At 60.2% G+C, this 22,240-nt stretch overlaps 1 protein-coding gene across 2 annotated transcripts in view; it reads left to right on the top strand.

Moving 5' to 3' along the window:
* The window catches only part of PPP1R37 (protein phosphatase 1 regulatory subunit 37), a 36,913-nt gene extending 17,880 nt beyond the window's left edge, over positions 1-19,033 (top strand). The window contains exons 2-13 of one of the 2 annotated variants that reach the window (XM_025269287.3): positions 11,510-11,607; positions 12,843-12,888; positions 13,168-13,268; positions 13,641-13,760; positions 13,957-14,107; positions 14,200-14,355; positions 15,667-15,779; positions 16,410-16,551; positions 16,638-16,804; positions 16,905-17,625; positions 17,952-18,042; positions 18,126-19,033. In XM_025269287.3, the coding sequence (XP_025125072.3) occupies positions 11,510-11,607; positions 12,843-12,888; positions 13,168-13,268; positions 13,641-13,760; positions 13,957-14,107; positions 14,200-14,355; positions 15,667-15,779; positions 16,410-16,551; positions 16,638-16,804; positions 16,905-17,625; positions 17,952-18,034 (1,898 nt within the window). In that variant the 3' untranslated portion in view covers positions 18,035-18,042; positions 18,126-19,033. The remainder of the gene's footprint in view (positions 1-11,509; positions 11,608-12,842; positions 12,889-13,167; positions 13,269-13,640; positions 13,761-13,956; positions 14,108-14,199; positions 14,356-15,666; positions 15,780-16,409; positions 16,552-16,637; positions 16,805-16,904; positions 17,626-17,951; positions 18,043-18,125) is intronic. The other variant, XM_025269288.3, reaches the window with a different exon arrangement.
* The last annotated feature ends 3,207 nt before the right edge of the window (positions 19,034-22,240 follow it).

Genomic DNA, 22,240 nt, shown 5'->3' on the forward strand with positions numbered 1-22,240 from the left:
TCCACACCCCCAGGAGACAGCTTGCAGTATCACATACACACACACGCCCCACCCCCCCAGGAGATAGCTCTCCGTGTCACACACACACACACACACACACACACCCCACCCCCCCAGGAGACAGCTCTCCGTGTCACACACACACACACCTCACCTCCCCAGGAGACAGCTCGCAGTCAGAGGGCCTGTCGTGGGCACTTGTGTTGGGTCGTGCTGCGGCTCCACCCACCACAGGGCTGGACGTGTCGTCTTGGTGGTTCAGCATCAGCAGGCGTTGAGCTCTGTGCCCACCCACATGTGCTGGGCACACAGCACCGCCAGGGAGGCGAGAGACAAGTCAGCCTCGCCACCACAGACCCACTTTGAGGGCGGGAGGACGATGGGAGCCCAGGGCTGGCGCAGAGAAGAGGGGGCGCCGCTGGTGGGTCAGCGCAAGACTTAGGTAGGAACCTTAGACAGCTCGGACTGTCCCACCCCCACCCTGAGCCTGCCACGTTTGCCTCTCTCTCCTGGCCATGTCCTTGGAAAGTACCCTGCCTCCCTGGGCCTCGCTTTCCTCTTCTGGAAAGCTTGAGGCGGCGTGTACTGTAGCTCAGACTGTGGCTGTGGACAGAAAGCGTCGGGTGTGGTTAAGGGCAGCAGTTGTGGGGACTTCCTGATGGTCCAGGGGTTCAGAATCCCCCTTGCAGTGCAGGGGACGCGGGTTTAATCCCTGGTCAGGGGAACTAAGATCCCGCGTGCCACAGAGCAGGTGGGCCTGCGTGCCACAAGGAAGATCCTGTGTGCTGTGACTAAGACCCGCCGCAGCCAAGCAAGTGATGACAGGAAACAAGGAGCCAGGACTGAGGAGTGGGACTGCTTAGGCCTGAGCCCCAGCTCCTCCCATGGGCACTGCGACCTCAGGCCGGCTCCTTAACTTCCGCGCTTCAGGTTCATTTTTCACCTGGGGAGTAAATGTGCCCTCACCTGGTTGCCGAAAGCAGTCAAGGTGCTGTCCGAGTGTGTTTGCTGCGGTGAGTAGCAGTGCCTTAGAATTAGAAGTGGCCTGTCACACGGTTGGCGCGTGGGTCCTTAGTGTGCCCCGTGTGACCGCGCCCCGTGACCTCCTCCCTCCCCCTAGAGCGCCCTGGAGCTTCATCAAGCTCCTGCTGAGGGGGAGGCTCCGCGGTGGGCCAAGCTGAGTCGTCTGTGACTTAGAAAGCTTCCGGCACCTTCAGACTGCACGTGCTTCTGTAGCAGGATCTTCAGATGGGCCGAGCGGTTTGGAAGGTTATGCGGGTCCACGGGTGGAGTAGCCAGGCCCTCCCTCTTCCTGGCCTGGGACTTCTGGCTGGTTGCAAAAGCGCATCCCACCCCCTGCAGCTGGCGTCCCTGATCCTGCCTCCCCTCCCCCCAGTCATGATGCCTCCCTCCCTGGAGGGACAGGGAAGACCACGCTTATCACCCAGGAAACTGTGGACATCGTGGCCCCTTCACAGGCCTGGGGAGGGGCCCGGGGTCTGAGAAGATAGGACTGGCCCAGCCTCTCCTGAGGGGCCTCCTGTCCAGGGCACGGTGTGGCTTCCTACCCCCGTCACATGGCTCTCTGGGGAGAAAGGAAGAGAGACCCCGTGCTATTCACAGAGCGAGTCATTCATTTGCCGCAGCGATGTCTCTAGACTCAGGGAGCCCTTGGTGTAGGACAGAGAGCGAACGAGGAAACAGATACCGGTTGGGGTGCGTCCCATGAGGCCGCAGAGGGACATGCTGGAGAATACGGGCGTGGGGGCGCTGATTTAGAAAGGGGCCAGAGGAGGCCCCTCAGAAGTGGTGACATTTGAGCTGAGACCTGGACGACGGGTTAGGAAGGGGGTGTGGGGAGGGGAGCGCTCGGAGCCGCAGCAACGGCAGTTGCCGGCCTAGAGGCAGAAACAAGCGAGGTCGGCCGGGAGGTATGTGCGCAGGGATGGGGGAGACCACAGCAGGATCGAGTTAGGGGCCTTGTCCTGGGCTGAGGAGTTGCAGCTTCAGTCCCAGCGCAGGGACAGGCTGTGGAGACTAAAAGTGCCCGAGTCCGGCCCGTTCCTCACCGTGGTCACCATGCCTTGTTATGTGTCTGCCTGTCTCCGAAGGACAGAGACTGCGAGGTGGAGGGTTTTCCTTTCCGGGGGGGGGACTGCTGGAGTTTCCCCGCACATGCTCACCATGTTTCTGAAGGTGCACACCCAAACACACCCCTTGGGGATCTCAGCCCCGCCTCAGCTCTGCCAGGGACAGGCAGGGCCTGTCCAAGCGAAGGCACAGGAGACCAGGCTGGTTGGAGTGACAGGCAGCGGCCCCTGGGGCTGGTGCGGCTCCAGGAAGGATGGAGCTTGGCATCAGCAGTGGCGACATGGGCACCCTCTGCTGGGAAAGTTAGGGCTTCCAGCCTGGGCGTGACCTCCGCTGCCTCGGTCCCTCTGAGCTACGGAAAGGCTGGCAGGGGTGGAGGAAGCCCAGTGCTTCGTCATCGGGAAGAATAACTCGTGACCGTGTCCCTTCGTTTTTCCCGAGTAGTCACAGGCAGAGGCTTTTTTTGGAGCCAACTGCGCTGCTAGAAACCCCTGCTGGTGGAAGTCGTCCTAGCAAAGGCTGCTGCTCCCCTCCGCTCTGTCTGGGCCCTGTCACTCCCCCATCCTGGCCCCGGACCTCCTGGCCCCCAGAGCACCCTGTGGCTGGGTCCTGGGGGAGCCCCTGGCTTGGTGGGGGGCAAGGCCTGAGAGTCGTAACCGCCATGGGCACGGGCACCCGAGGACGCTTCCTCCTGGCGTATGCAGAGCCATGGAGCTGACTTCGGTGGACTCTGGAGGCCATAGTGGCCCGGCTGTGAGAGAGGAGCCCCTGAGTGTGCGTCCTGTGTGCTCACTCGGGTATCGCCTCCTCTTGGCACCTGATTTTCTTTGTCTTAGGTTGGGGGCCTGATCACCTCCCCTTCCCAGGGGTGCTGTGAGGCTTCAGCTCAGGCACGTGAAGGTTGTCACCATCGGCGGGCTCCGTGCAGAACTCAGGGACGCTGCCATCAGCAGGCCTGTCCTGGAGCCCTTGGTCTCCCCGCTTCACCACCGTGTGCCTCAGATTCCCCGTGACAGCCCTCCGTCTGGGTCTGAGGCCCGGCTTTGTATTCCTCCCTTCCTTCTTCCAGCCCATGTTAGTTGATCACCTGCTGGGCCAGACCTGACTGTGTAATTAAGGTTGTCGTGAAAGGCTGGCCTTGGCCTCCCTCAAGCTTCTTCCTTCCGATCCCAAATACTGCCCCTGGGGCCTGTGTGGACCACCAGGTCTGAGCAGCTGCTTTCCGCCCCCCATTTAACTTTTTGTTATGGACGTCTCCCGACATAGCAACTGTAGGAGTATGATGAACCCGCTTTCTGGCTTCAGTAACGACCCGTATGTGGCCAGTCTTGACCCTCAGGCTGCCTCGCCCCCATTATTTTGCAACGAATCCTAAAAACCCACCATCCCCCCATACGTTCTTCTAAATTGCTTCTGAATTGGTGGGGGCGCTCAGCCTCAGCCAGCCACCTTCTGTCAGTGGTCATCTCCCCCAGGGCAGGACGAGACCGCGGTCCCTGTGGCCCCGTACACAGCACGTGACGCTCGGAGAGGAGCGCTCCCTGCCAAAGGAGGCTCTCCGCCACAGGGCGAGGCTCTGGAGGCTGCCAGGAAGGCCTTCACGCTCTGATTCCTGGGCGGCGTCCCTTGCTCCGTCTCTGGGTTAGCTTGCTTTCTAACAACGAGCACTGTCCATGAAAGGCGATGTTTACCTGCACACTCTTCTGCTCCGCGCCGTGGGTAGTAACCTGTTAGGTATGCAAGTTCTCACCTTTCAAGGATCTCCGGGAGTGGAGGCCCTGGAGCAAAGGGCACACGCATTTGTCTTTTGGCCTCTTGATGGGTTGATGTAGCCACGTTGCTGTCGAGAGGGGTTGTGCCTGTCGTTGCGGACACCGGCTGCTCAGGGCGCGCCCGCCTCCCACGTCACCAGCGGGTGCTGTCCAGCTTGTGGGGGTCGCCTGTGTGAAAAACAACGTCAGTGTACTTGCATTTAATTTGAATTTCTCTTTATTCTGAGAATGAGTATGGAAGGATTCTGAACCTCGGTTTCCATCTTTGGGGACTGGACTGGCGGAGGCCGTCGTCGAGGGGTGGCGGGGAGAACTCGACGAGGCCCCCTCCCCAGCCGAGGAGCCAGCATGGCAGCTGGAGACACAGGGTGTGGACGACGCAGACGGGGCCAGCTGTGGCCTCTGCCTCTTGCTGGAGAAGCGCCCCTGGGCAGGTCACTTCCAATTGCGGCCTCACCTGGAAGGCAGGGTGACGATGCCTACCCACGGCGGGTCACGTGGTGTTTCTGGCCGTCTGGGCCCTGGCATCCTGCCTGCCTCCCTCCAGGCTCTTCTGTGTTCTTCTGCGCATGGAGCCAACCCCCCGCCCCACGATGTCAGAAGGCGCTATCTGCCTTCCAGGCCTGGGACGGTGGCCCGGCGTGTGCTCCGCCGCCTGCCTCTCCCCCTCACCCTATCACGGTGCCTTCTCTGCGCCTGGCCCTGTTAGGGACAGCGCAGGGGACATGCGTGGAGCCCAGGGGAGGGCGCCTGACCAGCGGGGGGTCGTGGAGGGCTGCCCAGAGAAAAGGTCCCCTGAGCTGAGGGTTGAAATGAGAGTGTCCTGCCTAAGAGGAGGGAGAGAACGAGGTGAGGTAAAGCCCTGGGCCTTTCTGGAAAAGGAAAGGAGTTTTGAGTGTGGCTGGAGCACGCTGCTGGCGGGGGTGCGGGGGGTCCATGAGCAAGTCTTCAAGGGGGCTTCTGAGACCTAGCTTCCCCCTCCATCTCATCCCAGCTCAGTCCAGAGCATGCACAGCGCCCCCAGAGGGCCTCCCTGGATGGACTGCATACTCCTCCCCCCAGATAATAAGAACCCCTGGAGGGCAGGGACCCCCGTCCGAGCCCTCCCTGTCCTCCCAGTGCCAGCACACAGCGTGGCAAGGCCCAGGCCTGGGAGTTGTGGGCTGACGAATACGAAGATGGTGTCTAAGTGGGAATTCTGGGTTAGAAGCCTCACTCCAAGGGGCTGAAGGCTGAAGGGGGATTTTATTGTCTTCTGGATCTGAGCAGCCTTGACTAGCTTGACTTCTGGCCTCGCTGGATCCTGTGTCTCTCTCTTCCTCTGGGCTCACCTCTCCCAAGTCGGCTTTATCCTCGGGAGGCTCTCTCCCCGTGGTGGATTCTGGAGTGGCTGCTCCAGAAGTGGGAGGCCACCTCGTCCACCCCTGGGGACACGAGCTCTTGTTTCCTGACAGCCCTGCAGGGGTCATCCCCCTGTCCCCGGCCAGTCACTGAAAGGGGGCTGCGGACAGGGCACCTCTGGGGAGGACAGCAGGACGTGGAGGTAACGCAGACATCCCACCTGGGGCCCAGGGATGGCATCGTGAGGGCGGTGGGGCCCGGGTGCTGACTGCCTGGGGCAGCAGGGTGGGTACGCGGACAAGGCAGCCTCACCGTGTGGGTGGGCTGTGCACCTGGCGCACCGCCTGCCCGGGGGCTGCTGGCCTGGTGCCCCCTGAAGGTGTGAGCCCAAGTGGCCTGGGTGGGCGAGGATGGTGTTCCCCAGACGTCGAGGCATGGACCACAGAGCCTGGGTGTCCTACAGGACTGGTCACTGCAGTGACCTTACTGCTGCGAGGCTCTGGTTTCCTCTCTGTCGGGCAGGGTGATGGTGATGGTGCCCTTCTGTCTGGGTAGGAAGGGCGTGACAGGGCCCTCTGAGGGTGGGCTCCGCAGATGCGCTGGCCAGGCCCTGGGAGTCAGGACCACGTGCAGTTAGAACCCAGGCCTGGCTCCGGGCTGCCCAGTAGCTTCAGCCTCCCTCCTCAGCTCTGGGTGCCAGTCCTGACAGCCTCCCTGTTAGGGGACTCAGGGGCTCCCCGCTCCCCGGCCCTGGTCTCTGCAGACGCAGCCCTTCCCAGACCACGGATAGTTCCTGACACTGCTCTGAACCAGCCTGGTGGCTCCTGTCTCGTGCAGAAAGCAGAGTGCTTGCTGAGGCCCACTGGGTCCCCATCCCCCTCCCCCCGCCCCAGCCTCTCCTGGTGCCCTGGATCCTGCCCAGCCTGTTCCCACCCTGTCCCACCTCTCCGCTCCCCAGGGCCACTGCCCACTGCTCTCTGTATCTCTCGTCTGTGTCTGTAACCTGCTTTTGAAGCCTTAGGAGTGAGAACTGGCCCTCAGCCCCCTGTCCCCCCCCCCCCCCACCCTCACTGCTGCTTCCTGGTTTTGACGCCCACTGGGGTGACCACAGCCCCAGGCTAGCAGGGGTGTGGCCTGAGCCACCGCCGCCCCCTGGTGCCCACCCCGTCCTTGCCTCTCATGGGTGCCTTTGCACCTGTGTGCAGAGGAGAGAGCCCTCTCGGCCGTCACCTGATGCCTGGCATCGGGTTTCTGTGCCCCTTTGTGCGGCAGGGGTGGGGGAGCAGTCTCGTTTGCCCCACAGCCTCTTCCTGGGAGACTGGCGCCAGCTGCACACAGGCCTCGCTCCCCACAGCTCACACCTTCGCCCCGGCCCTTGTCTCCCCCTGGGCCCATCAAGTCATGTGAGAATGGAGCCGTGTTCCAGTTACAGAGCAGGACAGGTTGGAGTGTGTATTCCAGCCCGGCCACTCCTGGCTCCGTGACCTTGGACAGATGGCTTGCCCTCTCTGAGCTTGCTTCCCCTGATTACAAAGTAGAAATGTAACTGCCAATCTCATAAGGTCACGCAGCTAGCAGAACGAAACAGCATAGAAAGTGCTCAGCATGGTGGCTTAGACGGAGTAAGTGCCCGATGCCTGGAAGTGGTGCCCATGGCCACCATCGTCACCTTTCTCCAGCTGTGTCTCCTGCTGAGTCAGGCGCTGCGCTGGGCAGCTCTGTGGCGGGTGCTCTCATGTCCCTCTCTCCTGAGACCCTCCAGATGTCCCTTTCAGAGAGGAAAAGAGGTCATTGTGTTCATCACAGCCTCACAGGACGAGGATCGGAACATGGATCCTCTTAGCGGAAGCAGTGACCTCTTCGCATCCCACCCCCGGCGCCCAGGGGTGCGCCCCTCACCGCACGGCCCCTCCTCTGTGCCGGCTGCTTACACCAGCCCCTGCTCAAATCAAACCTTGGCAGCCGTGGCTTTGGGAGCTGGAAACACACACTCACAGGCATGTCCCCCTCGCATACGCCTCACCAACCATTCCGTCACTCAACAGGTGCTTTGTTCTCTTCTGGGTCCCCGCCTTCCAGTGTGGGGATAAAACACGGCAGTGATGGCCAGCCGGCTTCGAGGAGCACTCCGGAGCGTGAGCTCGGCCCTGGTCTGAGGGGTGCACTGTGCTGACTCAGTCACCACACTCACCCTGGAAGGAGTCCCGCTCGGCCCTGTTTTCAGGGTCGGGTGGTTGAGGTGCAGACATTACGTCGTTTTGCTCAGAGTCACAGGGTTTAAGTTGGGAGCCAGGACTTGGCCCCAGGCACTCTGGCTCTGGAGCCCGTGCTCAACCACGCTGCGAGACCCCACGTCTCCAGTGAACCGCGTCCAGGCAGGGCCTTCCTGAGCTCACGGGGGCAGGGGGCAGCCAGGCCCCAGGCCCCCCAACTTCAGGCTGGAGCTGGGCCCTCACCAGTTTGCAGCCATGCCCTCGGAACCTGGGGGCAGGGCTCCGACTCGGGCCTCCCAGCCTGGCCCAGCCGTGGTGGCCAGTGACCTCACCGTGTGAGCTGTCCTCCTCACCCCAGCTCGCCGGGGCCGCTTGCTCGGCTGGGTGCCTGACTGCAGCTGGAGGCCCGGGCCCTTTGACTCGCAGCGGCCTTGTGGTTCAGTTAAGGCTGGACAAGTCGAGGGCGGATGACCCAAGGTGGGGCCTTGATGATTTCATCACAGCATCACAGATGAGCAAGTGTGTGGGGGCTGGTCCTGAGCCGGCGCCCGGGCCAGCCCCCCAGCCTGTAAAGTGCTTGGGTGGCCCCTGGCACAGCGGAAGTGCTGCGTAAACGCTCTATGTAATTTCTCCGAACCACCTGTACTGCCATTTCCTTACCGTGTTTGTTTTTTTTCACTGGTTCATTAAAAAAATTTGAATGTGTTTCTTCTCATTTATTTCCACTGATAATCTATGCAAAATGCTGGTTTTGATTTAATAGTTCCTTTTTCTTATAAATGCATGAAATACGCATACATACTGATGACCTCAGGGTCCTTCCCAATCCGCCTGACACTCACACGTGCCCACTGGTGACCAACCAGGCCTGGGGACATGGCTGGCGGTGCTGCTGAGAAAAGCCAGGCGGGGCTGGGGGGCCTTCAGGCCAAACCCCGCTTCCATTCCTCTCAGTGTTTCAGCCCACTGCTGCCCCCACCTGGAGTGTGTGTCTCAGCATCAGAGGAAAATGACCAGATGCAATTATCATTCTTTTTGAAAAGTAATTTTATTGTATTTGCCCGTTTTGGGCTGAGCTGGGTCTTCGCTGACGCGCACAGGCTTTTCTCCGATTGCGGCGAGCGGGGTGTGCTCTGGTTGTGGCGTGTGGGCTTCTCGTTGCCATCCGCGTCTTCCTGTATGACGGAGCAGGGACTGTAGGTGCATGGGCTTCAGTAGTCGGGGCGCCCGGGCTCTAGGGCACAAGCTCAGTAGTTGTGGCTCACAGTCTTAGTTTCTCCATAGCATGTGGAATCTTCCCGGATCAGAGATCGAACCCACGTCTCCTGCGTTGGCAGGTAGATTGTTCACCACCGAGCCACCAGGGAAGCCCGCAGATGTCATTCCTGTCTGCAGCTGCTCTGGGCCTTGGGCCTCAGGTCTCTGAGCCTGTCTGTCTCTCCTGCCCCTGCTCTCGGATTCCCCTGCTGCACACAAGTGGGCAGGTGCTGCCTCCCCCAGCCCTGGCAGTGACCTTGTGTGAGGCTGTACCGGCATTGAAACCACGCGGGCGCCTCACTGGAGGAGTGGCTGGATGGTACCTGTGGCTGGTGTGGAGGTGGCAAGGTCAGAGATCCTGGCCCTCAGACTCACCAGGAGGCCTCTGAGAACAAAGACCAACCCAGTGGGTAGGCTTTCAGGGGACATCAGGAGCCAGAAGTCCTAGGCAGTCTGGGAGGGCTTCCTGGAGGAAGTGGTGTTGGAGCTGGACACCTAAAGGACCAAGTGCAATTTGAGAGGTTGCTAAGGGCTTATATTTCCTGTAGACTGTCTAGGGTACTGAGAACTGCTAGTTAACAACCCCCTGTGTACCCTGTCCCTACTTTATCTCCATCTGAGGTGACCAAACCAACCCCACCTTGGCCTGGGGGCCATTATTGAAGGGAGTAGATCCCAGGGAGCAGTTTTTGCCTTTTGGCCATCTGGTAAAGCCTGTGTATGCTTTCTTGGAGTGACGATTTTTTTTTTTTTTTTTTTTAATCCTGGAGTGGGTTGCCGTGCCCTCCTCCAGGGGATCTTCCTGACCAAAGGATCGAACTCCCGACTCTAGATATCTCCTGCACTGGTAGGCAGGTTCTTTACCACTAGGGCCACTTGGGAAGCCCCGTGGAGCAGCGATTCTTAAAGGCAAAAAACGGGATTTATAAAGGGTACTAGTTAAAGTACAGTTTATTAAATACCTTTAAAATCATTACATAGTGTTTATACTCATCCTCATTGACACATGAGATAACAGGATATAGCGGCAGCTCTGACGACTCCCAAAGCAGTGATGAGCATTCAGGATCTGCAGTAACTGTTATGTGATGTGAAAACATCTGCCGTTTCTATTGATGACAGAGTGTTAGGGTCTGCTAAAGAGTGTTTCTTTTCTCTCTTTTTTGCCTCTTACATTACTAAGAAGGAAATGCTAAATTACGTCACAATTCAGCTAGTGAAACTAAAGAGGCAATTTTTCTCAAGTTCATGGACCCCCTGGGGGGGTCAGTGGCCCCCTGCTTGGCGGATTCCCTGAGGACAGGCCAGTGCCAGTCCCCTCTCCCCCAGAGCTGGGAGCCACCAGGCACGTGATGGCATGGCAGCGGGGGCAGCTGACATGGGGGAGGCTGCTGGTCACCTACAGCTAGCTTCTCTCAGGCTCCATGCTGCCCACTTCCACCCAAGAAAGAAGCGAGGGGTCTAGGATGGAGCCTGAGCTCTGGGGAGCCCAGGGCCTCTGTGGGCTTCTTTCCTCCAGCATCCCTACCTAACAAAACAGAGAGAGTTCTGGAGTAGGTATTCTGCTCTGCCTGGACCAGCTGCCTGGCCCCGGGGAGGCCGCTTTCCTTCCCTGGACCTTGGTTTCGTCCCCAAGAAGTCATGGTGCTGTTTGATAGGGTCAGGGTGTTGGGCTCCTGGCCAGAGTGATGGCCGGAGGGAGCGTCCCCTGGAAATGCCTGCCCAGAAGCTCCGCGGGGGCTCCCGCAGGCCCATCCCCCGCCCACCCTGCAGCCCCTGTGTCCACTCCACACTGCTGGCTCCCTGCACCCAGGCCTGACCCTGTGCCTCCCTGGCTTAGAGCCCTTCCTTCCTGCACTCCTTGCTGCCCCTGAGCAAAATCCAGGGCCTGACAGCCAAAAACTGCTCTTTTCACCTGGCTAAACAAAATGCATACTTGGACAGTTACTACGCCGTACTACAAAGGGGCCGAAACTCAAAACTGTTCCATTTCAGAAAGAAGCGGGCCACCAGAGGCCACATACTGTTTACCACCATTTGTATGAAATGTCCAGAAAAGGCAAATCTGTGCAGACAGAAAGGCTAGCCCTACCTTCCGCGTGGTGGCAGGCCTTCCCAAGGACAAGTCTGTGCAGGTTGGGTTTGGGCTGCACCCCTCGTTCATTTGGGGAACCACTGCCCGCCTCTTTGGGGCGCCAGGGCCGTATCAGGGACTGCGACTGCTGCCGTGTCCCTGGGGCACAGGAAGCCCCGTTCAGTGCTGAGGGAGTTTCAGGAGTGAGGAATCTGAGAGGCCGTGTGGCATCGCCGTTAAGGGCTGAGTTCCGGCTCCACCACTCACCAGCTGTGTGACCCTGGGCAAAGTGCTTCACCTGTCTGAGCTCAACATCCTCATAAGGTCGGAGTGTGGCCTCATTCTCTCATTCAAAGGAAACCACAAATCAGACATCTGCTCTGGGTCTGGCCCTGTGCTGGGTGGTGTTGGGGACCCTGGGGGTGACCAAGAGAGCCCCAGTCCTGCCTGAAGGGGCTCCCAGTGTAGTGGAGGAAGTAGCTGACGGGTAGCAAAATGGCGTGGTATTAGTTGTATGACGTTTATGTGAAGGTGTTTGAGGAGCTCTGGGGAGGTGTGGGAGGATGGGGTAACTTGGTTTGGGGGTGCCGGGAGACATGTCCCCAGAGTAGCAGTCACAGCAAGGGGCCTCAACAGCAGGACTGAACTCAGTGGGTTGTTGGAAGGAGGTTGAGAGAGGAGGGGTGGCAGAGGCCAGTGGTAGGAATGGGTGAGTGAGGCCCAGGGTGTGGAGAGTCACCTGCCTGGGTCTTTGCCTGCAGCCCAGAATGTGACCGTGGACGAGATTATTGGCGCCTACAAGCAGGCTTGCCAGAAGCTGAACTGCAGACAGATACCCAAACTCCTCAGGCAGCTCCAGGTATGCCAGGTGACTGGGGGTGGGGGTGGTCCCTGGGGTGAAGCTGCCCTCCCTGTGCCCTCCAGCACCTCTGGGCCCGTGGTGTCTGCCCCAAGCAAGAGAGGGCACACAAAACACTCCCCCTCCCCAGCCTAGCCGGCCAGCCAAGGACTAGTGTAAATATGTCTTTGAAAATCCTCTTTTAAGTGGTAAAACCAGTCAGGCTCTTCATGAATATTTAAACAGTACAGAATTATATAAAGTAGGAACTTATTCGTCAAGAATCATCCGCTCCCCAAATAAGTTCTCTTCCTCAGGGGAAAAGCCATGTATATGAAAGTTAGAAGTGTGAATGACAAAAATAATGTATATTTTTTCTTTTAAAAAGTTCAAATACTGCAGATACGAAAAGCAAGCCGTTTCTCAATTCTTGCCCAAGTCCCATTCCCAGGAGTGCCCCCTGGTGGCAGCTTGGGGTTTTTGCCCTCTAGGCTTTCTGTGCTTTTTATAAATGGAGGAGTCACTGTCCAGAGGTGTGTAGACACGTGGGCAGGTTCTGTTTTTTGTATGACTAAGGCCAGTCCATGGGGTCGCTAGGAGTCGGACACGACTGGGCAACTTCACTTCCACTTTTCACTTTCATGCATTGGAGAAGGAAATGGCAGCCCACTCCAGTGTTCTTGCCTGGAGAATCCCAGGGACAGGGGAGCCTGGTGGGCTGCCGTCTCTGGGGCTGCACAGAGTCGGACACGACTGAAGCACCTTAGCAGTAGCAAGGCCTTGCTGTGGGGCTTCTCTGGTGGTTCAGCCCATAAGGAATCTACCTGCAGTGTGGGAGACTCAGGTTCGATCCCTGGGTCTGGAAGATCCCCTGGAGAAGGGAATGGCAACCCACTGGAGTATTCTTTCCTGGAGAATCTCCATGGACAGAGGAGCCTGGCAGGCTGCAGTCTATGGGGTCACGAAGAGTTGGACACGACTGAGTGACTCACACACACACACACACACACACGGCCTTGCTGTGCCTCTGGCCTGCGCGCCCCTAGTTGTCACTCGCAGCTGCCTTCCCTGTCGCCCGTCCACCCTGGTCGTGTTAGTAAAGCACTGCCTCAGCGCCTTCCCTCTGGACGGGTCATTCCAGAATGTTCCAGGACTGCTTGTTTCAGAGCCCTGGCTGCCCCACTGTTAGGGACAGACAGCCTCACAGCCTGGTCAAGGGCTTCCTGCCTTGACCACCATCCGCTCTGCTTTCCCAGGAGTTCACGGACCTCGGACACCGCATCGACTGTCTGGATCTGAAAGGTGTGTGTCTGGAAGGGGCCGGGGACCCTTGGGTGGTGGCCAAAGCTGGGGCCTCCCTGGAGGTGGCCGAGGGCAGGCAGAGCTGGGCCAGAGAGAGGTGTGGGCGTCCCCGGAGGTGAGACAGGTGCCTCGAGCCGTGCGGAGGCGCAGGGGTCTTTCCTCCCTGGGTTGGCCAGAAGCCCGTGTTTCCACCCAGCGCCCCGCCCCACACCTGAGTGCACATGCGTAGAGATGCGCCCATAGATGCGCATGCACACACAGCGCTCCATCTCGTCCCAGGTGAGAAGCTTGACTACAGGACCTGCGAGGCCCTGGAAGAGGTCTTCAAGAGGCTGCAGTTCAAGGTCGTGGATCTGGAACAGACGAACCTGGACGAAGATGTGAGCGGCCCGCCACCGCCCATCTCCACGCCCTGGGCTCTCTGCCCCTTAGATGTCTGGGGGGAGGGCATAGCAGAAAAGAGGAACCCCCTTGGACAGAGGCTGGGCGGGGCTTCTTGAGGAGCAAGATCAGGGAGACGGCCAGAGCGCCCAGAGGGCGGGTGGCAGGTGGGGTTGGACTCTGGATGGGGCCCAGAGAAACGGTCTCACAGACTCACCCCAAGGATGGGGGCTTCCTAAACAAGGGGGAGACATGGGGAAGCAGGCCTGAGCAGAGGCATATGGCCTTCGGGAGTCTAGTGCCTCAGCCCCTGCCTCCTGGCTTCCCCGGGCGGCCGCGACCTGAGGCCGAGCCCCGCTGTCTCTGCCCAGGGTGCCTCAGCCCTCTTCGACATGATCGAGTACTACGAGTCGGCTACACACCTCAACATCTCCTTCAACAAGCACATTGGCACCCGGGGCTGGCAGGCTGCCGCCCACATGATGCGCAAGGTGGGCACCTCCGGCCCGTGGCCTCTCTTCATAGGGCCTGGTTCCACAGCCCTCCTTTCACCAGCCAGTGTCCCCCGCTGTACAACCATGTGGCCCTGCTGCCCATGAGGCTGTTGGGATGTGGGGGGGGGGGGCATCCCCAGGGCGGGGAGGGCGGGGCCAGCCTGACCCCGCCCCTCACGCACCTGCCTCGCAGACAAGCTGCCTGCAGTACCTGGACGCCCGCAACACACCCCTGCTGGACCACTCGGCGCCCTTTGTGGCGCGCGCCCTGCGCATCCGCAGCAGCCTAGCGGTGCTGCATCTGGAGAGCTCCAGCCTGTCGGGGCGGCCCCTCATGCTGCTTGGTGAGGCCCCAGGGTGGCGTGCTGCTGGGCTCGGGCTGTTGGCCGGGTCCCCCAGGCCTGGCCGGTCACAACCCCCTCCCCCTCTCCCCCAGCCACGGCCCTGAAGATGAACATGACTCTGCGGGAGCTGTACCTCGCCGACAACAAGCTCAACGGCCTGCAGGACTCAGCCCAGCTCGGCAACCTGCTCAAGTTCAACTGCTCCCTGCAGATCCTGGACCTCCGCAACAACCACGTGCTGGACTCAGGTGGGTATGTGGTCCCTACCTGACCCCTGCTCCAGTCTCCCAGCACCCACCGCGCGGCCAGCCAGTTGCTCATCGTGCTGCTGACACAGGGGTGGCCAGGACAGTCCCAGCCCTCCCTTCATGGTGATGGTGCAGATGGGGCCAGGCTGTGGGAGCCCCGGGGTCTGGCCCTGACTCGGGATGAGGGAGGAGGGAACAGTTCAACTGTTTCTTCAGGGTGAGGTGCAGTATTGACCAGATCGTTGATAATGGGATAAAGGATCAACCAGAAGCTGTTCAAGGTGTGCAGGCAGGGACCTCTGGGTGGTGATGAGGAGGCTGGGCTGGAGCCAGCCATTTAAACAGCCTAGGGAAGAATCCAGGCAGAGAATACCAAATGCAGAGACCCTGAGGTGGGAAGGAGCTTATGCGTGCATGCTCAGTCACTTCAGTCATGTCCTACTCTTTATGACCCCATAGACTATAGCTAGCTAGGCTCCTCTGTCCATGGGATTCTTCAGGCAAGAATACTAGAATGGGTTGCCATGTCCTTCTCCAGAGGATCTTCCTGACCCAGGGATCAAACCCCCATCTCCTGCATTGCAGGCAGATTGTTTTATGGCTTAAACCACCAAGAAAGCCTGGGAAAGAGCTTAGATGTTAGATACCTGGGGGGAAGAGCCCCAGTGAGCCCGAAGCTGAGTGAGCAGTGAAGAGGGACTAGTCACAGGGCCTTGTCAGCAGGAGGAATTGGATTTCCTCCTGGCTCACTGTCGAGCAGAGTCCCTTGGCCTCAGTGACGACAGGGTTCCAGGAGAGGGAGGTGCAGGATGGGGCAGCAAGTCCAGCGCCTTCCTCCAGGGCATCTGGCCCTGGACGCCATGGTCAGTGAGCACGTACCACATTCAGGGCCTGTTGGCTCCTGGTTCACACCTGTGAGTGAGGCAGAGGTCTCTGTCTCAGGAGAGACACAGCCAAGATACATTAATAATGTCTGTTAGATGGTGAGACATGCCATGAAGAGAAACAAAGCCACGATGGTGGACAGAGCTGTCTGCTGAGGGTAGGCTGGCCAGGACTGTCCTGTGAGTGGGCGAGATTTGAGTGAAGATCTGAGGCAGGTGGGGGAGGCCTTCATCTACTCACCCAGAGGACGAATGATCCCTGGGATTGGGAAGCTGTGTGTGCCAGGTCCCAGGTAGTGGGGCCAGAGCCTGTGGGGCTGGGCAGGCCGGGGTGGGGCTTTCTGAGCACTCGAAGGTGGCTCCTGGGCCAGCGTCCCCCGGGGAGACTCCCCAACCATGGACAAGACTTGCCCACGGGCCTCCCCAGGTCTGGCCTACATCTGCGAGGGCCTTAAGGAGCAGAGGAAGGGGCTGGCGACCCTGGTGCTGTGGAACAACCAGCTCACGCACACGGGCATGGCTTTCCTGGGCATGACGCTGGTGAGTTGGCTGGAGAGGGAGGGGGCAGCATGGCTCCTCCAGCACCTCCCCCGTCCCCCTTCTTCCTCCTCTTCCGCGGTCCTGGCTCATCCTGCCAGTTGGGGAACCTGGCCTCTCCCGCCAGCCCTGCTTGGTTTCTGCTCCGGCTCCTGCTCCCTCTTTCTCTGAGGAGGGCAGCCCTTTCTTCATTGCCTCTCCACACCCAGCACCACAGCCTAGTACAAGACAGTGCCTTGTGCCAGGGGAAAGCGTTTTGCATAGAAAGTTAGCATTCCTGGAAGTCTTCAGTAAGTCTTGAATCTCTTCATCACGTGGTATTCAAAGCAAGCCCACAGGGTACAAGGACTCAGACCCAGGTTAAGAATTACCCACAGCCAGGCCTGTGCCCAGAGCCCTCAGGAGGCTGGCGAGGTCAGAGAGTGGGCCTGGGGCTGTGGGGTGGCTGGATACTTGGAGGGCTGGGGAGTGGACGGGGAAGCTGGCACTTGGGAGATTTCTGTGTACCTGAGGGATTCGGCCCAAAGCAGGAAGGCGCTGGTGCTCAGACTGGGGGCACTGCCAAGGAGAGCCTGCCTCTTTCCTGACTGGCCTCCTGGGCCTTTCCTGGCTCTTGTGCGCCAACCCCTCCAGCCGCACACACATAGCCTGGAGACGCTGAACTTGGGCCACAACCCCATCGGGAACGAGGGCGTGAGGAACCTCAAGAACGGCCTCATCAGCAACCGCAGCGTGCTGCGCCTCGGCCTGGCCTCCACCAAGCTCACGTGCGAGGGTAGGGCACGGGGGATGGTGGGCCCGGGGCGGGGGGCGGCCAGCCGAGTGTGGGCCCGTGGCCAGCCCCTGCGGTCCCCCTCCCAGGCGCGGTGGCAGTGGCGGAGTTCATCGCCGAGAGCCCCCGCCTCCTGAGACTGGACCTTCGGGAGAACGAGATCAAGACAGGCGGGCTCATGGCGCTGTCGTTGGCCCTCAAGGTGAACCACTCCCTGCTGCGCCTGGACCTCGACCGTGAGCCCAAGAAGGAGGCGGTGAGCGGGCTCTTCCCTGCCGGCAGGTGGGGGGCAGGCCAGGGACCCGCCTCGGGCAGGCCACCCAGAGCCCGAGCCCGGCCCGCTCCTCTGCCCGCAGGTGAAGAGCTTCATCGAGACGCAGAAGGCGCTGCTCGCCGAGATCCAGAACGGCTGCAAGCGCAACTTCGTGCTGGTGCGGGAGCGGGAGGAGAAGGAGCAGCGGCTGCAGCTGTCGGCCTCCATGCCCGAGATCACTGTCACGGAGCCCCAGCCTGACGGCGAGCCCCGGGAGGAGCCCGCCGCCGAGGCGCGGGAAAACGGGGCGCCGGGCCCCAGCCCCGGGCCGGACTCAGACTCAGACTCAGACTCTGAGGGGGAGGACAGGGACGAGGCGGATGGGGAGAGGGCTGAGGCCCCCTGCCCCACCCTGGTGCCCCCCACGGACTCCCTGGGCCCTGGGGACAGGAGCCCCCCAGGCTGCCCCTCCTCCCCCGCCGAGCAGCGCATCTCTGTGTCCAGCCCGGGCTGGGGCCACAAAGTGTTTGTGGTGACCCGGGTGGAGAGTCCACCCGAGAGGGCAGAGCCTCCTGTGCCCCCCGCCCCTCCTGGTCCCATGTCCCCACCCGCCTCAGCCTCCCCCCCCGCCTCACCTTTCCCGACGCCCACTGAGGCCGCCAGCACTCCGGACCCTGGGCCGCCTGAGCCCCAGCCACCGCTGGAGCCGCCCCAGGTGGGGCCACCATTGCCCAACGGCCTGAAGCCTGAGTTCGCCCTGGCACTGACCCCAGAGCCGCCCCCGGGGCCTGAGGCCAAGGTGGGAAGCTGTGGCCTGGAACATGGTGAGAGGCGCCCTGGGGCTGGGTGGCTGGCAGGGCCCCTGGGTGCTGCATGTGACCGTGGCCGAGCATCCACCCGTGGGGTGCCTCAGTTTCCCCTTGAAGAAAGTGGACCTTGACAGGGACGAGTGGGACTGGGTTCTCGGTCCCCGCCTTACTCCCTTGAGTCCCTGGGAGCCCCTTGGGGGTGGGGCTGCTGACTGGAGTCTGAGGGTCTCAGTGGCCCCCGGACCTGTGCTCCCTTATGAGTCTGGCTCAGGCAGGGCTCCTGCCCCCAGCCCTCCCAGCTGATTGGAGGCTGCCCACCTTTCTCCCCTGATCCCCCACAGAGCTGAGCTGCTCCAAGAATGAGAAGGAGCTCGAAGAGCTGCTTCTGGAAGCCAGTCAGGAATCTGGGCAGGAGACACTGTGACGCTTTAGGTGCGGTGCGGGCCGGGGCCGGGGCCGGGGCCGGGGGCTGAGCCCCAGCTCTGACAGGCTCTCCCCTTTCTCTCCTCCCGAAGCTCCCTGTTACCCGTCGGTCTTCGAAGAGCTGAGGCCAGAGCCATGAGAATCTGCTCACCCTCACCCCCAGCCTTCCGAGGCCCGGGACACCAGAGGGTGGGGGCCTTCCTGGGACCCCTGCCCACCCGCCCACACAGCAACACTACACGGGGTGCAGGAGCTACAGGGGTGGCCCTCCTCGCCCTGACTGAAGCACTTCTATTTATGTGTCGACACTCGAAGACTCTGGGCTGGGGGTGGAAGGGAGGAGGAAATGGATGCAGTCTCCAAAGTCATCGGGCTCACGAGGCCCCAGCACCTCTTCCCAGGGGCCCATTTGGCCAGGCTTGCCCCATCGAGGGCAGGAGTCCTAGGTGGTGGCGGGATGGCCCCCCAAGGCCCCAGGTGCGGGGCCAGGCTGGAGGCGCGGCTTGGGAGGGGCGGTGAGCGCTGGTGGTGGTGGTGGTGGTTGGACTTGGTGGAGCAGCCCCAGGCAGGGTGAGGGCCTGGGCTGGGGTGGGTGGGGGGAGATGGGAGCCGAGGATCAGAGCTTTCTTTATCTTAAGTGCAATAAATCTTTCAGGGAGCTGGGGTGGGGAGCATCCGGGGCTTGGAGACCCTGCTGTCCGGGCCACGTGAGGCTGCGCCCTGAGAGGCACTACAACCCGGGGTTGGGGGGCGCGGGGGTGGAGGGGGGTGGGCAGAGGGCGGGGGAGGGGCTGCTCCTGTCGGTGCAACTCTGTTCACACCTTTTCTAATAAACCAGAGCTGGGTTCCCCATTTGCCTGCTCTCTGCTTGCGCTGATCCTGGGTCTCCACTGTGGGGGCTCTGGGCAGAGCGAGGGGAGGGCAGGGGCGCCACAGGTCCCGGCTGCGGAGCATCCGCGGGGATGTGTGGAGGCCATCCCAGGCTCCTCTGTGTCTGACACAGCCAGTTCGTCCCTGCTTCCACTCCCCTCTCTTCCGAGGAAATACCTTCCGAATACCTCCCAGCTTCAGGTCCAGCTCCGGTTCAGAGGTTATTGCTCTGCCCAGGCAGACTCTGTGACCCCCACGGACTGTAGCCCCCACAGGCTCCTCTGTCCATGGGACTTATCAGGCAAGAATACCCGAATGGGTTGCCATTCCCTTCTCCAGGGATTCTTCCCGACCCAGGGATTGAATCTGGGTCTCTGGCATTGCAGGCAGGTTCTTTACTGCCTGAGCCGCCAAGGAAGTGGTCCAAGGAGAGTGGACAGCCCAGCCCTGTCAGCCCCAGACATCCCGGGAGGAGGATGCCCGCCCCCGGAGCCCGGCGGTTGCCTGGTCACTGCCCACAGGCACCGACGTGCGGCTGGAGGGCTGTCGGGCACTTATTTCTGGGAAATCTGAGTCTCACCTTTCAGAAAAGGTGAGAACCACTTCAGGGGAAGGCCTTCGCCACCTGCTCCTTTGCTGCGTGGGAGGCCGGCTCGGGTCAGGAAGAGGTGCGGTGAGAAGACGAGAGTCACAGCATTGATGACCAGGAGCCCCTTCCATTCGTATGCAAACTGGGGGGTCTTCTGCCCCAGTTGCCTGAGCGACTGGGATGAACACCTTGAGTCACCAACCACTACGGTGTCCTAACTGTCCTTAGGGCGGCCACAGCTGGGACTCCCTCTCATTTGGGCAAAGGGCTGGGGGAAGCCATGTACACTGGTCGCCAGCCCGTGGCACCCGCCCCGCTGGCAGCCAGGGAGACACCGACAGTGTCCAGGTGCCGGGCTGTGGGCAGCGTCATCCTCTGGTACAGCTGTGACCAGGTGGGGGACGAGCCCCTCCAGGCTGCCCTGCCTCCAGCCCCCGCTTCCTGGGGAGACCCAGGAGTGCGAAGTTTCTTTCAAAGTGCTGAGAAACCACAGTCCTTTGCCAAGTTGGGGTATTGTCAGTACAGCCCCCTAAAAATCTCAGTAGGTTTTTGGTGAAATTTAGCCATTGCCCAGGAGTCAACCCCGGTGGGGGCTTTTGGTCCTTACATCAGTGTTGGGTGCTTATCCATCCCTTTGCTGTCTGCCTCCACCTCCAGGCCAGGTGGTTAACAGACTGGGCCGAGGGGGGCACGTGGGGTAGGAGCCTCTGCCTCGTGGGGTGCCTGGGAAGGCTGGGGTGCCCAGCCTTGTCCCTGCCCTTCTCTTCAGCTTGTGGTAAGGAATTAAGCCTTTCCAAATTCATTCAGGGTTGAATTGTGACCCTCCCCCAGACCTCGGATGGGACTTTGGAAACAGGGTCTTTATCAAGGTATTCAAGTTAAAATGAGGTGGTAGGATGGGCCCTGATCCAGTACGAAAAGGGGGAATTTGGAGACACGGACAGGCGTGCTCACAGGGAAGATGTAAGGACACCGAAGGCCTTGTGAGGATGGAGGGCTGGTGACGCAACCACAAACCAAGGACGCCAGAAGCTCGAAGAGGCGAGGAAGGGCTCCCTTTCCAGGTTTCTGAGGGGGCATGGCCTGACAACTCCTTGATTTTGGACTTCTGATTCTGGAACTGTAAGGAAATCTCTGCTGTTCTGAGCTACTCAGTTTGTAGGATTTAGTTACAGCAGCCCCAGGAGACTAGTAGACCAGTTCTGCAGTGCTCCTGATTTTCTGACTTTAGGAGTCTTGGATCTTGGAGGTAGAGATCCCTTTGGCCAAGGGCTTTTTTGTTTTTTGTTTTTCATTTTAAGGAGTGTGTCTCAGCTTAAGGGATCTTAGTTCCTTGACCAGAGATCAAACCTTGGCCCTCAGCAGTGAGCCTCAGAGCCCTGACCACTGGACCACCAGGGAAGTCCCTGGCCAAGTATTTCTTTCCTTTGTCTTCAGCCATCCAAGCATCACCCAAGCTTGTTGTGAACACACGAGTCCTTCACAACAGCTTGACGTTGTACCAAATCTTAAAAGTTCTCAATTCCCTAACGTGGGAGATGTTTATTTTCGTGCACGTGGGCATTCCGGGTGGCAGACAGCTGTTCCCATGAAGTGACCCTTGGAAGCCAGGACCCTGTCCTCTGGTGGCTCTGCCATCCCTGGGTCCTCAGGAGACCCTGTGTCCAGCAGGCAGGCCGGGGAGGAGAGCGGAGAAAAGGCAAGCCTGCCTCTTAAGTCGTTGCCATGATGGGAAAAAGATGCACACTTCCACTCCTTTGTAGGCACCAGTTCCCAGTAAAAGCCCCACACTACAGAGGACCTGTGAATGCTGGGTGATGGAGCCATCTTAAACACACCCAGCCCCTCTGACAGCCTCTTTTGGTGTGGTTTTTTGATGTTTTTTTAGTCTCCAAAAGCTCTAGTTTTGCCAGGTACATGGCTAGAATCTAAGATAAAATTGGGCAACAGTTTGACTACTGCTGCATACCCTGTTACGGGGAGCAGCTTCCTCTTGGGGCCTGGGGGCAGGGGAGGCAGTCCTCAGCCCCACCCCTGACTTCGGTCTACAGGTTGGTTCTGCCTCCCCAGCACCCCGCTCCTGGGGCCAGTTTGTTTGCAGCCTAAACTGCCCAAGTCAAGTGGGCTGAGGAAGCAGAAAGGAAGGGAAGCATACTGCCTTCAGCGGCACATCTACGGAGACACCCATCTAAAGTGTCAGGAGGACCATGTCTCTCTCCTCGGTGGCTTCTCTTGAGCAGGCTCTCCCCCTGCTGTTGGAAAACAGCTTAGCACGCCTGGGGTTTATGCCACCAGTTCAGCCTTGCCAGGACTGCCAGTGCTTCAGTCCTGGCAGCTCTTTTTAAGTCACAGGCTGGTTCGCTCTGCCCCATGTCCACTTTGAAGCAGTTATTGGCCAGGGATGTTGGGGTGCTGCGCCCAACCTTGGAGCTACAGCATGAGGGCAGTACCCGCACTAGGCTGCCTGGCCTGGGGGTGGATGTCTTCACAGAGCTCCTGGCTTCCTCTGGGATTGCCCTCTTGGCTCTCAGGGCCCCGGCTCAGAAGTCACATCCACCCCTGCCCCCCCAGCCACTGAACTGGGCCAGGCACACCATAGGCCTCAGCTTGTGGCTCTTTGACCAATGAGAACTGGGAAGCCGCCCAGAGGAGTGGTGCCCCTAGCCTAGGTCTCTGTCCCTGAGATGGAAAGGAAGCTGGTGAGCCATGATGGCAGAGGCTGGCCCTAGGAGGCCCCCCACTTTGGCT

Source organism: Bubalus bubalis, chromosome 18 (assembly GCF_019923935.1).
Source record: "Bubalus bubalis isolate 160015118507 breed Murrah chromosome 18, NDDB_SH_1, whole genome shotgun sequence".
NCBI lineage: Eukaryota > Metazoa > Chordata > Mammalia > Artiodactyla > Bovidae > Bubalus > Bubalus bubalis.